This window comes from Chiloscyllium plagiosum, unplaced genomic scaffold (genome assembly GCF_037043375.1).
Source record: "Chiloscyllium plagiosum isolate Xiang-an unplaced genomic scaffold, Cpla_swu_hap1 HiC_scaffold_7, whole genome shotgun sequence".
In the NCBI taxonomy this organism is placed as follows: Eukaryota; Metazoa; Chordata; class Chondrichthyes; order Orectolobiformes; family Hemiscylliidae; genus Chiloscyllium; species Chiloscyllium plagiosum.
The window spans coordinates 84,516,552-84,530,578 of NW_028270145.1; the positions used below are offsets into that span (position 1 = coordinate 84,516,552).

Here is a 14,027-nt window from a genome sequence, read left to right on the forward strand (position 1 = left end):
GAGGAAAGAATGTCTCATCTTCTGCCTTGGAAAACTTCAGCCACAGGGCATCAAGGTGGACTTCACCAGTTTCCTCATTTCCCCTTCACCCATCTACCCCAATTCCAATCTTCCAGCTCAGCACTGTCCTCATGACTTATCCTACCTGCCAATCTCCCTTCCCACCTATCTGCTCCACCCTTCCCTCAGACCTATCACCTCCATCCCCACCCCCATACACCTATTGTACTCTTTGCTACCTTCCCCCACCCTCCCATCTGACCTATCACCTCCATCCCCACCCCCATTCATCTATTGCACTCTTTGCTACCTTCTCCCCAGGCCCCTAGCCCCCCCCCCCCCCCCCCCCCATTTATCTCTCCACCCTGGAGGCTTCCTGCCTCTATTCCTGATGAAGGACTTTTGCCTGAAACGTCGATTTTCCTGCTCCTCGGATGCTGCCTGACCTGCAGTGCTTTTCCAGTGCCACTCTAACCTAAACTGTGATTTCCAGCATCTGCAGTCCTCACTTTTGCTTAGAAGAACGTCTGTTCAAACAACGAAGTGGTAGATATACCTTCTTCTGGAAGGGTAAGTTTGAGGGTGAACCCAACTCCATATGCTAGATTTCATCAAATCAATTGAATCAATTGAGATCTCAGTGAGTTGTCTATGAGATAAATAAGCCTTGGACTTGTCCTATCCCAGAGGCCGAATACCACAGCTATCAATGTTTATTCCCAAACTATACAATCAACAGATGAGCCTGGATCAATTGTCTCCTGTCTGAAAGGGAGACAAGCTGATATTCCTTGGTGATTTCAATGACCAGAGCTGGATTGGATACAAACCTCTGGAAAGGCATGATTGTCAGAGAAGGCATAGAAAGGACAAACACCAATGGAGTTCTCCTGATGGCATATCATGCTGATACTGTTTTTCTCCGCTTATGTAAAACAAAAATGCATTTAGCATTTTTCTTATTTGAAGTATTTAATAAATGATACAGCAGTTTTTTTTTTAATAGTCTCTATCTTTGAAAGAACACAAGAATACCTTAACAAAGGATAATCTAACGTCTTTTCAGTAAGGAGAGTTCCTGATTTTAAAAGACATTGATGGAGGCATGATTTACAACTAAGAACTCTTTGTTAACAAGAAACATTATTGCAGAGATAATTAATGAAGCAGTAAAATGTAAATTAGTTTAATTTTCTAAATTTTTTTCCCAAAGTTTTGGATTTTGTAATTATTAGTAACAGGAGAGTCAATTTAATTGTTGAAGTTGCATTAAGTTTGCTTAATTGATTGCTTCTGAATTCTATTAACAATTTAAAAATATACTTTATTCAGTCATTTGAGAATTATCTCAAATCCCCTGATTACAGAGAAGAATAATACATAAGATTATTCAATATCTCAGACTTTTAGTTGCTGACAGAATATAATTTCTAATGGAATATTTATTCAATGTTTATTTGGTAACTGTAAGTTGGTTCCAAATAAACGACACATGATTTGAATCTCAGTTAACTGATTCCAATACCCATTTTTTAAATAGAGATTGAGGTGAGGCAGACATATAGACAGGGACAGAGAAAAACTGAGATGAGACATATAAATCCATCAGAAGAACTGTAAAGCTGTTAGGTTGAAAACCAGAAACAAAGAGAATTGTAAAGTCCCTTCTGTGGTATAATCCATAAATGCTGAACATTTTTAGAGAGGACAGTTAATAAAAGCTGTCTCTTTTGAATTCTAATTATCCTTTGGTTCCTCTTGCAAGTTTTGTCTCAGGTCATACACGTCCTGTGTTTGAACCACATTGAGATTACTTTACTGCTGGTTAGTTAAAGACCTGGAACTCCATCTTTACCAGCCCAGTGAATATACGATGCCAAATAGACTCCAAGTTTTTCAAGACAACAGGTCACTTATAGCTTTTCATTTGTAATTAGGATTGACCAATAGATGCTGGCCTTGCTAGCATGTCACATCTCACGGAATGTGAATGGCCCAGTGTGAAATCCAGGCTATGACGTTTTTGACAGCTTGAGAAATGCGAATTGCAAAATAAGCACATAGTGTATTGAATTTTACCAAAGCCATTGATGCTATTTTAGCAATTTACATGACTCTTTCAAGGTAGTCATTAAATATTGCAAAACCAAAGTCTAGATTAGCGTGGTGCTGGAAAAGCATAGTGGGTCAGCCAGCATTCAAGGAGGAAGAACTTTGACGTTTTGGGCAAAAGTCCTTCATCAGGAATGAAGGGCTTTTGCCTGAAATATTGATTTTCCTGCTCCTCGGATGCTGCCTGGCCTGCTGTGCTTTTCCAGCACCACTCTAATCTAGACTCTGATCTCCAGCATCTGTAGTCCTCACTTTCGCCCATTGTAAAACCAAAGCCTGTCCAGGGATTGGTGGATTGTTACTAAGACTTAACCCATTAAAAGCTTTATCTATACTATTAATTAACAATGTTTGGGTCATCAAACAATTGTAATTCATCAATTTTGTAAGGCCAAATACCCTCTATTTTCCTTTACTCAGCTCAAAAGCCATTCAAACAATTATTTATGGATGAAAAATGCAATTTCTTTCTGAATTTTTACTCAGTGGATTTCTCATGACTTTCAATTGTTTCATGTATATTTCATTCTTGGTACAATCTTTACTACTCTTTTTTATCAACCATGATAATGCCTACAAGCTTTGATGAAACGAATTGAACTGCTGTAGCAATTATAATGATTTCAATGCTACTTTTAACCATCATATTCTTCACACTTCAGTGGAGCACTTACATCAATTGAACTCAAGTTAGTTTTAATCTTGCAGAAACTGCTCAGTTAAAACTTCAAGCAAGAAACGATAACTATCAGCATCAGAAATTAGCAGTCTTGCAGTGTAATGTGCCAGCTAGCTTTCAAAAATTGTCGGCTTCCCAGAGATCACATGATCATAAAAGCAGCAGCTTCATAAACTAATACTCTTCAGTATGGTTACCTACATTAAATCTACTTACAATATGAAAAAAATTTCCTTTACATACAAAAATGGATCTTTTGGAAGCAATATTTTTGATATAATATACATTCTAATTGACTAACTACCATACTGCCCTTAGGAATCAAATCAATTCTGAAGGAGACACTAACCACATGATACAGCTTCATCAGATCGATCTCCACAGTCATCTTCTAAATCACAAACCCATGACATTGGGATGCAACGGCCAGTGGTACAAGAAAACTGATTGGGTTGGCAAGTCTTTCCTGCAATGAAATAATATTGATCAGAACATATTAGATGTCAGGAATCAATATTATTTTGTATAACTGAACATTTTCAAAAGTGGATAGAAATCATTTATTTTTAAATTGAAATATGCCTAGAATTACCCACAAAGTGAGATCCGATTGTTTTAAAATATTTCAAATACAAGCAATTGCACAATTTAATCTTGAACATGTGCTTTGTGTAGCAAGAAAATCTCGTACTTCCTTATTACTCAACTGAATATAACCGCATCCCGTTTTAATGAAATACCGCATACATTTGTACCATTTCCATATAACATTACTGAATATGTTATAATGACACATTGTTAGGTTTTGGAGATGTGCAATCTCAGTTACCTAACAGAGGCAGTTATGATACATAATGAATTTTTAAGATAGTTTATTAAGTTTCTTAAGAAGTTTACATTAATTGGATGAAAAAGAATAAAACTATGACAATTGAGGTTGATTCACATCTGGTAGACGTTGGAAAGGCCTTTAGTTGAGAGTATGTCACTCTTCCTACAGTTGTGAAAGCAGCATCCTTGCTGGCCAAAGTGATAGCGACCTTTAACCTGTATCTTTCTTCTGGTCTACATACAATCTGAACAAGACAGCTTTTTGACAAAGACTGCCCCCTCTAAGAGCTGCCCTCTGACTCTAAGCTTTTGTTAATATATCCTATTACTGGGGTTGGAAATCTTCACTGTGTCAATCACTTCTCTGAATGCTTTCAGTCAATGAGGAAGGGACAGCTACTCATGATGTCAAAATAAATATTGTCCCTTTGCCCACGTCTATTATAAGGTCAGTTTTCACTTGTCCTAAGAACAAACCTTTCTGTTTTTCCTAAACGTCTTGGGGTGGCTGGTGTCAGTGACCTAATAAGCTCAATAACCATTATCTATATCTTGTCTTTTGTATTTTTTTAAGAGATTGTTCATATTTGGGGAAGGGAAGTAACTACTGTAGCAGCAATTACATGAGGTCCCATGTTACACAGGAAAAAAAACAAGAGAAGGCCAGCTTTAAATGCATCCAAATTTCCAACACTATTTGTCTGTAAATGCTAATAGAACTCAATATACTCAGGCAAGTTTCTACCAAGCTAGTGATGAAGTGAAATAACTAAGATACTTCTAACTATTAAACAATTATCATGCAAGACATCGTTTGGCCTTGTGAATTTGTGCGGCTCTTGTGAGGGTATTATCCGCTTATTTAGTTTTATTACCAACTCTGAGTGAGATCGATAATATTTTCCATTCGTAGCTTGCACTTAGCACTTGACAGATCATGGAAAACAATGCAGGTTGTGCTCAACGCTATGAGTACCCAATGCAGTATCGTCATCTTCTCCCCCAGAACCTTCATAATCCTTTCTATCTAACACTTCCTGAACTGCCAATCTCAACTTACCCACCGCATCCACCATCTTGAACTGTAACTCCAATTTTTATCCTTAAACACAGTTTAGTTGTGCCCATCATTGCAGCAGCATTCCAATTATAGTTGCCAGGTATGCTTCAGAGTGCAGCATTAGTGTACCAAAGTGGACTACAAGTGGAGCAGAGATGGGTCATGGTGGGGCAGAGAGATTGGTATCCATGGACATGCAGTGTATGCAACTAAAGCTCTTGGACCATTCCCTGAGTTGCGAGTGCTGGATGTCCTGGATTGAGTCTGAATGAGAAATCAGTGAGCTGGAGTCACTAGATACCCCCTCTGGCTTGCCTGACAAGAATTGTTGACTTTGAGTTTCTATCTCATGGATGTCAGGATAGGATACTGCATATCAATGAGTTGAGATTAAGGAACAATGTGGGTGTTACTGAGTGATAATTCCTATTATTAGGCTTCTTGCTGTTCACGAGTGAGAATCTTGTTTTGACATCTGGAATTTAGTTGGAAAATAGGATTTGTTGCTGCCAGTATTGAGACAGGCCTTGGCTAACTTTTCACATAATTCTCCCAAATTTTTAACCATATTGCTCACATGGGAAAATTCTACCATGTGACTCTTTTTAGCAATACTTAAAATTTGAAGCAATGTTATCAACAAAGTGGATAATGTAGAACTTCACAAGACCACAGACATATTGGCAGACAAGCAACAGATAAAATTTAATGTAGAGGAGGGTGAAGCAATCCATTGGGCTATTAAGAATGCAGAGAGACGTTTCAAACAAAGGGTGCAATTCTTAAGGGATTGCAGGAGCAGAGAAGATGGCAAAACAGCTTTAGAGAACTGTTAGTGTATGGCATTCTCAGTTTAACAAAAGAAACTTTGGAAAGATCTCATCAGAAAACATAACAGCAAAAGGCTTCACTCTTCTTTCTCAATGACGTCCTTTAAAGACACTTGAAACCAGTGAAATAATACTCCCATTCTTCATTCTGGGACAGTTCCAGCAGATTGGAAAACAGCAAATGTGACACCATTGTTTAAAAAAGGTGGTAGACAAAATATGGGGAATTATAAGCTGGTTAGCTTAACTTCTGTGGTGGGGAAAATGCTCAAAACTATCATCAAGAGAGAAACAGCAAGACTTTTAGATTTAAATTGTCTCACTGGACAGTTGCAGCATGGGTTCATGAAAGCTGGTCATGTTTAACTAATTTACTGGAATTCTGTGAAGACATTATGAGTGTAATGTACAATGGGGATCCAGTAAATGTGGTGTATCTGGATTTCCAAAAGGCATTCGATATGGTGCCACCTGAAAGGCTGCTACATAAGATAAAGGTGCACAACATTATGGGCAATGTATTAGCATGAATAACAGATTAGTTAACTAACAGGAAGCCAAGATTGGGGATAAATGGGTACTTTTCTGGTTGGCAATCAGTGACAAGTCGTGTGCCTCAGGGATCAGTGTTGGGACTGCAATTGTTAACAGTTTACATAACTGATTTGGAATTGGGGACCAAATATATAGTGTGTGAAAGTTTATGGATGACATTAAGATGAGTGGTAGAGCAAAGTGTGCAGAGGACTCTGTAAGTTTCCAGAGAGATATTGATAGTTTAAGTGAGTGGGCAAAAATGTGGCAGATGGAATACAATGTTGATAAATGTGAAGTCATCCGATTTGATAGGAATAACAGTAAAAAGTACTATTGGAATGGTAAAAAATTGCATCATGCTACTGTGCAGAGGGATCTGGGTGTCATGAATCGCATAAGGTTGGTCTGCATGTGCAACAGGTACATTAGTTGGTCTATAATGTTATTTCATCAGTGCAAATTGGCTATAACATGGTTGATGAATTGCGGATGTTGATTGCATAACGCAAACTTTCTGCTGAATAGATATAGAGTGTTTTTTCATAACACAATCTTCTACAGCATGATTTTCTATAGCAGAAGGTTACAGAGGAACACAATTGTCACGTTATAGCAGAATGACCTGTAATTAAGAAGGCAAATGGAATTTTGTCCTGCATTGCTGGAGGGATTGAGTTTAAAAGCAGGGAGGTTATTTTGCAGCTTTTTTGGGTGCTGGTGAGCCCACACCTGGAGCACTGCATGCAGTTTTTGTCTCCTTAATTGAGAAAGGATGTATTGGCACAGGAAGGAGTGAAGAGGAGATTCAATAGGTTGATTTTGGAGTTGAGCGAGTTGGTTTATGAGGACAGAATGAGTTGACTGGGATTATATTCACTGGAATTTAGAAGAATGAGAAAGAATCTTATAGAAACATATAAAATTATGAAGGGAATAGATAACATAGAAACAGGGAGGTTGTTTCAACTGGTGGGTGAAACAGAAAGCAGAGGGCATAGTCTCAAAATTAGGGGGACCAGATTTAGGACCGCGTTGAGGAGGAACTTCTTCACCCAAAGGGTTATGAATCTGTGGAATTCCTTGCCCAGTGAAGGAGTTAAGGCTTCCTCATTGAATGTTTTTAAACTTAAGATAGATAATTTTTTGAACAGTAAAGGGATTGAGGATTATGGTCAGAGGGTGGGTAAGTAGAGCTGAGGTCATGCAAAGATCAGCCATGATATTATTGAATGGCGGAGCGGGCTCAAAGGCATAGATGGCTGACTCCTGCTGCTGGTTCTTATGTTCTTACTTAAATTATGAGACCATAAAGCAAAGCTCTGAACATTCCCTTGTGATTCTCTCCATTACTGTCTCTCCTTGAGACACATAAAAACAAGATAACTCATTGACTTTTCTCACTGAACTCAAAGAAAACAAAATAACTCAAGGCTTTTTCCAGCTATTTGGATTATTTTTATGCTATTACTTTTATGCACATCAGCTCTTATGGATCATTTCTTCAGAACTGGACCCATTATGGTTCTTCTTATCTGTTTTTCTCTAGGTCATAAATTTCAACCTAGTAAATATTTTAGCAATTGTCTTACAGGTAACTTGATAGTCATTTAGCTTAAGTTGCATGATGCCTTGAAAATTGTTTTGACAGACAGGTATAAAATGAATTTCTGATATTTGCAAAAAGAATGTCATCTTCACAGAATTAAAAAAAAACACAACCCATTTACTTTTACTTCAGAACTCAAGTTCCCAAGCAACAATAAAATGTTCTAAAGAATCATCAAATTTTGCTGAATTTTCTAGGCTCACAGCTTTAGGAAAACCACATAAAGTTTTGCAAAAATAAATAATTAGCAAATTACAGGTTAGTTAGCTTCTCTTATGCAACTTTGTGTATCTTATGTGTACATAGTACATAACCTCTTGATGCTTTATTTCAATTCACTCAGGGCATGTAGGCTGAAACAGCATTTATTGCCCTGAGTTACTCCTGAGAAGGTGGTGATGAAGAGAAGGTTACTCTTTAGTTACTCCTGAGAAGGTGGTGATGAGTTACTTTCTTGAACTGCTGCAATCTACCTCACCTAAATAGATCCAAAATGTCATTAGGGAGAAAGTTTCAGAATTATGATCTAGCAACACTGAGGATTCTCACTTTATTTGTGTAGGGTTAGAACAATAGGTATCTTTGTTGTCTTGGAATCCCTCCCTGTTGAAGAAAGTGAAAGTTACCCAACACTACATCTTGGAGATAGAAGTCCAAAGCCTTTAACAACAACAACAGTAGCATTAACAATAAGCAACTCTTACTGCACTTATGACATACATACAATTATGTGGTCTATAAAAGTCTGAGTGAATATTCTTTATGCTGAATCTCCATACTCCACAAACTCGTCTTGAAGCAATGTCTAACATTGCTACCACAATTAGTGAATGAAACACCACTCTTCATCCTCAATTTCCTCCTTAATACTTACTATAATCCTTCCCACATTAGTGCCTGCATTAAGTCAGGATCATGACACGTCTGATTCAAGCATGAAGAATTCTTCATGTCTACTTTAGTCAATGCTCTTTCCTCAGTGAAGGTCATTTATGATGAGCACATTAGCACAGTTAAAATTGTGTTTCTCATATGTTATTTCTTGAAAAAAATAAGAACAAATTAACACAACAGATTATGAGACTAACATATAATTACTACTGTAATCTTACACAACCTTTCAAATCCTAGAGATCTAGGATTGCAAAATTCCTCCTCCAAAATATATCAACAATTGCATGCTCAGATATAAGGAGCTCTTTACAGTGAGGTTGTTGTGTTGCCATTATTTCTTACACCATGTGTCCTCTGCTTATGTGAACATTTGTTCTCAAGAAATAACAGCAGTGAGGATGTAACATGAGGATGTAACATAATGATGCAACCAACATAAACAGATCACAATGGGTTTTCATAGCATGAAATGTTTTGAATTAAAGACTTGTTTTTATTTCTCCTACTTGATTTGAATTTTATTTTAACAGCTCCTTGCATTTTGTACAGGCTATTATTTCCTGTTAGGTGAATTGCACACAGGTAGCAATAGCTAGTCACGCTGAACTGATTTTCCTGGGTATTAGCACTTGTGCAACATAAAACCTTTTTTTAGCACAGCAGATTGTTATTTCAGATGGTTTACCAACTGCATTTTCTTTTACTATTCATATATATCATGTGCAATAACTTGACTACAACATGGGTCCTGCATTCCTCAACTTTTTTAGATTTTTTTTTAGATTTTTAGATTACATTAGCACTGGTTAGCACTGTTGCCTCGCAGCGCCAGAGACCCGGGTTCAATTCCCGCCTCAGGCGACTGACTGTGTGGAGCTTGCACGTTCTCCCCGTGTCTGGAGATTAGAGTTAAAATTAGAGTGTTCCTGGAAAAGCACAGCAGGTCAGTCAGCATCCAAGGAGCAGGAAAATCAAGCTTTCGGGCAGGAGCCCTTCATCGGGAATTTTCTGAAATTGACACCGTGACTTCATGTCTTTGTGACAGAGCTACCAACTAAAAAAAATGTCAAAGGTGTTCTTAAGTTTGCAGCAAAAAGAGACAGTTTGTATGGCTGTTGAGCTACATAATGGACCCAATGTCAATAACTTGAAGGTCTTTGCAAGACACCTAGTGGAAGTGGCTGAATGAAAGTGGCACAGTGGCCACGGTGGCACAGTGGTTAGCACTGCTGCCTCACAGCGCCGGAGACCCGGGTTCAATTCCCGCCTAAGGCGACTGACTGTGTGGAGTTTGCACGTTCTCCCCGTGTCTGCGTGGGTTTCCTCCGGGTGCTCCGGTTTCCTCCCACAGTCCAAAGATGTGCAGGGCCAGGTGAATTGGCCATGCTAAATTGCCCGTAGTGTTAGGTAAGGGGTAAATGTAGGGGTAGGGGTATGGGTGGGTTGCGCTTCGGCGGGTCGGTGTGGACTTGTTGGGCCGAAGGGCCTGTTTCCACACTGTAATGTAATCTAATTACAGTGTGGAAACAGGCCCTTCAGCCCAACAAGTCCACACCGACCCGCCGAAGCGCAACCCACCCATACCCCTACATTTACCCCTTACCTAACACTACGGGCAATTTAGTATGGCCAATTCACCTGGCCCTGCACATCTTTTGGACTGTGGGAGGAAACCGGAGCACCCAGAGGAAACCCACGCAGACACGGGGAGAACGTGCAAACTCCACACAGTCAGTCGCCTTAGGCGGGAATTGAACCCGGGTCTCCGGCGCTGTGAGGCAGCAGTGCTAACCACTGTGCCACTTTCATTCAGCCACTTCCACTAGGTGTCTTGCAAAGACCTTCAAGTTATTGACATTGGGTCCATTATGTAGCTCAACAGCCATACAAACTGTCTCTTTTTGCTGCAAACTTAAGAACACCTTTGACATTTTTTTTAGTTGGTAGCTCTGTCACAAAGACATGAAGTCACGGTGTCAATTTCAGAAAATTCCCGATGAAGGGCTCCTGCCCGAAAGCTTGATTTTCCTGCTCCTTGGATGCTGACTGACCTGCTGTGCTTTTCCAGGAACACTCTAATTTTAACTCTAATCTCCAGCATCTGCAGTCCTCACTTTTGCCTAGTTGGTGTTGAGTGCCAGGTTTGGGGAAGTATGGTGTCAAGTGAGTTTGGTCCCAAGTGTGTAGGGGTAGAGAGCCAAGTGATAAGATATCAAATGCAGGGGCTGCATCATGGTGACTGGGAGATGGTGTGTCCGGTGATTGATGTAATGACAGTTTTAGAGCCAGCATTGGGTGGTGTAGTGTTTGTACTGGGGCTTGGGGGTGGGATATCAGAGATGGAACAGGGAGATATTGGATCTTAGTAGTGGTGAAGGTTTGTCAGACCCAATGGCTGGGAAGAGGTTTGGGTCTTAGGTGATTCCAGGGAGATGGACCCAGAACAAAACAGTGTCAGGTACAAGGGAAAAGGGTCATTGGGTTAGGTTCAACGGGTTGTGAGGGATTTGCAAATGCATGATGCAAGTTTGGTGGTGGGGGATAGGGGTGTAGGGGAGAGCTGGTCTGTTGATTATTTACTCAGGGGTTAGACTAAGCATTTACATTCTAACTTTTCCTGAGTAACAATTTATGTAACTGCAGTGGGACACTCCAAAATCTCTGGTTTCTGTGGATATTTTCAGTGGGTACTATGCATATGGCAGTTGCCCAGCTCAAACTTCAACTTCCCAGACAATTCTTTCAGTGTTTTCAATCACGGATATTCCACATGATCCTCAGGCGCAACTACCATTTACAGTGTAGAAGTGATTAACTGGCCATCAAACACCCAGGCCAGTACCATTAACTTAATCAATTGAAGTTAATTTGCAATACTGTACTGTAAGATTTTGTTCAGAGAAACAAGTGTTTGACAACTTTGAGCAAAATTTCCTGAATATTTGAAATTAAGTAAATTTTGAGTATACTTGCTTGATGTGTTTTTAAGAAAAAGATATAATTAGTCCAGGATCATGACTCTGACCTGCAAACTTTGCCTGACAGTAGATGACATTTCACTTTTTAAAATACACGGATTACAAAATTAGGGATTATTTTACAATCTTGCTAGTACATGTTAAACGACAATTAAAATGGGCAAATCACTTATTTTTGAATAAATGATTACGTGGCCCATACAACGTTATGAGATTAGCTAGAGGAGTACTCTCAATTTCACTGTAAAACTATCGGTACAAGTCATAATCAATGGAACTGCCCTGCTAGTTTGTGCACATAATGGACTCTCAACATTGATCTCTTTATCTTTGAGAAATTACCATTTATATTACTTCAATACAATATCTATAAAAATCAAATATTAACTTTAATATTTAATGAGTAAACTTAAGATCAAAATGGGAAGTTTGTCACTCAAGTAAAAGCAAAGAAACAAAGTATGAATATCACAATTAATCATTTCATCTTTTTTGTGCATTGCTTAACTTTTCCTGACACTGATTGCTGACAGTGATTATTCCAACTAATTTTATGACAATATACCATTCAATTGATTTAATATAGACAATATGTAATCTCCATTCACATGGAACTGTTTTACCTCCTATAATTAGCATGTGACTTCAAAATTTTAGAATGTGTTTTATTGTAAAGCTTCCCTAGAATATGAGTATTGGTAGTTGCAAAACTTTGACTTGCTTCCACCTAAGGTATTAATCAGTCCACTGGGTTGAGGAGATTTTAACTTTTCCCACTTGAGGGAATTTGGGAAATCTTTGATTATAACTGGAGGTGCTAAACTTACTGTTCTATTTCACCGAACTCCATTTTCCTTGGATTGTCTGCTAGGTAGCCTGACAAATCTACATAAATTGAGGTTCTACAACATACATAAGATGCATTAATGCCTTTTATAGTTGGGCAGAATGTCTGTCATGATATTCTGCTCATTAAACCTTAAAGTACAATGGAACAGTCTGGGAAAGATGAGAACTAAATTAATATGTGAGAGATCAGCAACCGGAGGTGTTCTAATCTTGATTTGCATGAATAATATAGGGATGATGTCACTCCAGGTGCATCACTTTCCTTTCCGTTATTACCATAAACACACCATAAGTTACCTTATCTTGTCTCTGGGTCATTCAATATTTGCTAGACAACAAACACCAAGTATAAATTGAACAACAGGTATGATTTCAGGTAGATTTACAGTGGTCACAATACTATAACAAATACTGCAATGAAACTCTTGCATTATCAAGTGTTTGCTGAAGAATCCTTTTCCACCTCTGGCTAAATGCTCAAGCTACCCTTTAATAACAGGAGTAAAACCTATTGCAAGTTGAAAGCCAGGCATTTAGTGAGCTTCCTCACTCAAAAATAGCTCCATGAAAGTTATCAATCAGATCAGCTGTACATCTGCTGTCAAAGTGCTTGAAACAGAAAGGATTAAAAGCAAGACTGCTACCTACTTTTTTTTTATTTTTAAAAACACAATTTAGACAGTCTGATAATGCATCCTAAGAATAGAATTTATGGTAATTTACTAAAGGACTTGCTACAAATACTGTAACTTACCCAATATTTCCTAAATTACAAAAAGCACAGCACTGCAAAGCATTCCACATACACAATTGCAAAAATCTAATTTTAAACTTCTACAAAGTATCAGTGAAGACTAACAAAGCCATTAATGTTAAGATTGAGATGGTGATTACAGTATGTGATAGATTGGACCCATTGAGATTTCACATTAAGCCAAACTGAAAATGTATCATTCGAAGCAACTTTAAATGTGCTTTATTGCTATGTGGGGAGAACTTAGAGCATTACTTACATAAATCTTACACTAGAATAAATTGGCAGAAAAAGCTGGAGATTTGTGGGATGTTTCTCTCTTGCAACCTATCTCCAAAATAAATTCCTCAAATTTTAATAGGCTTTGGCTAAATCAGTTAACACCTGCATAAATGTTCAAAGGCACATTCTCTGCCCTTTTATACCTAAGCATTGCAACAAGGGATGCTAAAACTCATGGAGGATTGCATTTTACACATCTAAGCAGTCTTCAGTCTGTTCATTTCTCAGTTAACATTACAATTGCATCCGGCTGGCCTTTGGAATCAATTAAATGCAAAAGGTTTCACACGATTTTCATGTTTGAATGCCCAGTTTTAAGATATGCATGATTCGTGGATGAAAGCCACTTTCATGGCATTATAGTTTCAGTGTAGTCGAGACATGTTGAGAGCATTATTGAAATAACTGACAAAACAAAAAAGAAGTATAATTTATTCATTTCACATCAATGAATGGAGAAACCACAACGAAATCCAGAGTGGAGTCCCAGAAGCATTTGATTTTTCCCTCAAGTTAGCACCAACTAGCAGCTCTTGTAACTATCTAGGCTGTAGATGTAAAGGGTTTTGTTATTCATTGGGTATCAGCTTACAAGCTCAGGATTGAGTTACAAAT

At 38.4% G+C, this 14,027-nt stretch overlaps 1 protein-coding gene across 1 annotated transcript in view; it reads right to left on the bottom strand.

Annotated features, from left to right (window-relative positions):
• The window catches only part of LOC122551725 (low-density lipoprotein receptor-related protein 1-like), a 1,910,187-nt gene that overhangs the window by 810,571 nt on the left and 1,085,589 nt on the right, over window positions 1-14,027 (bottom strand). The window contains exon 18 of the mRNA XM_043694091.2: window positions 3,141-3,257. Within this exon, the coding sequence (XP_043550026.2) occupies window positions 3,141-3,257 (117 nt within the window). The remainder of the gene's footprint in view (window positions 1-3,140; window positions 3,258-14,027) is intronic.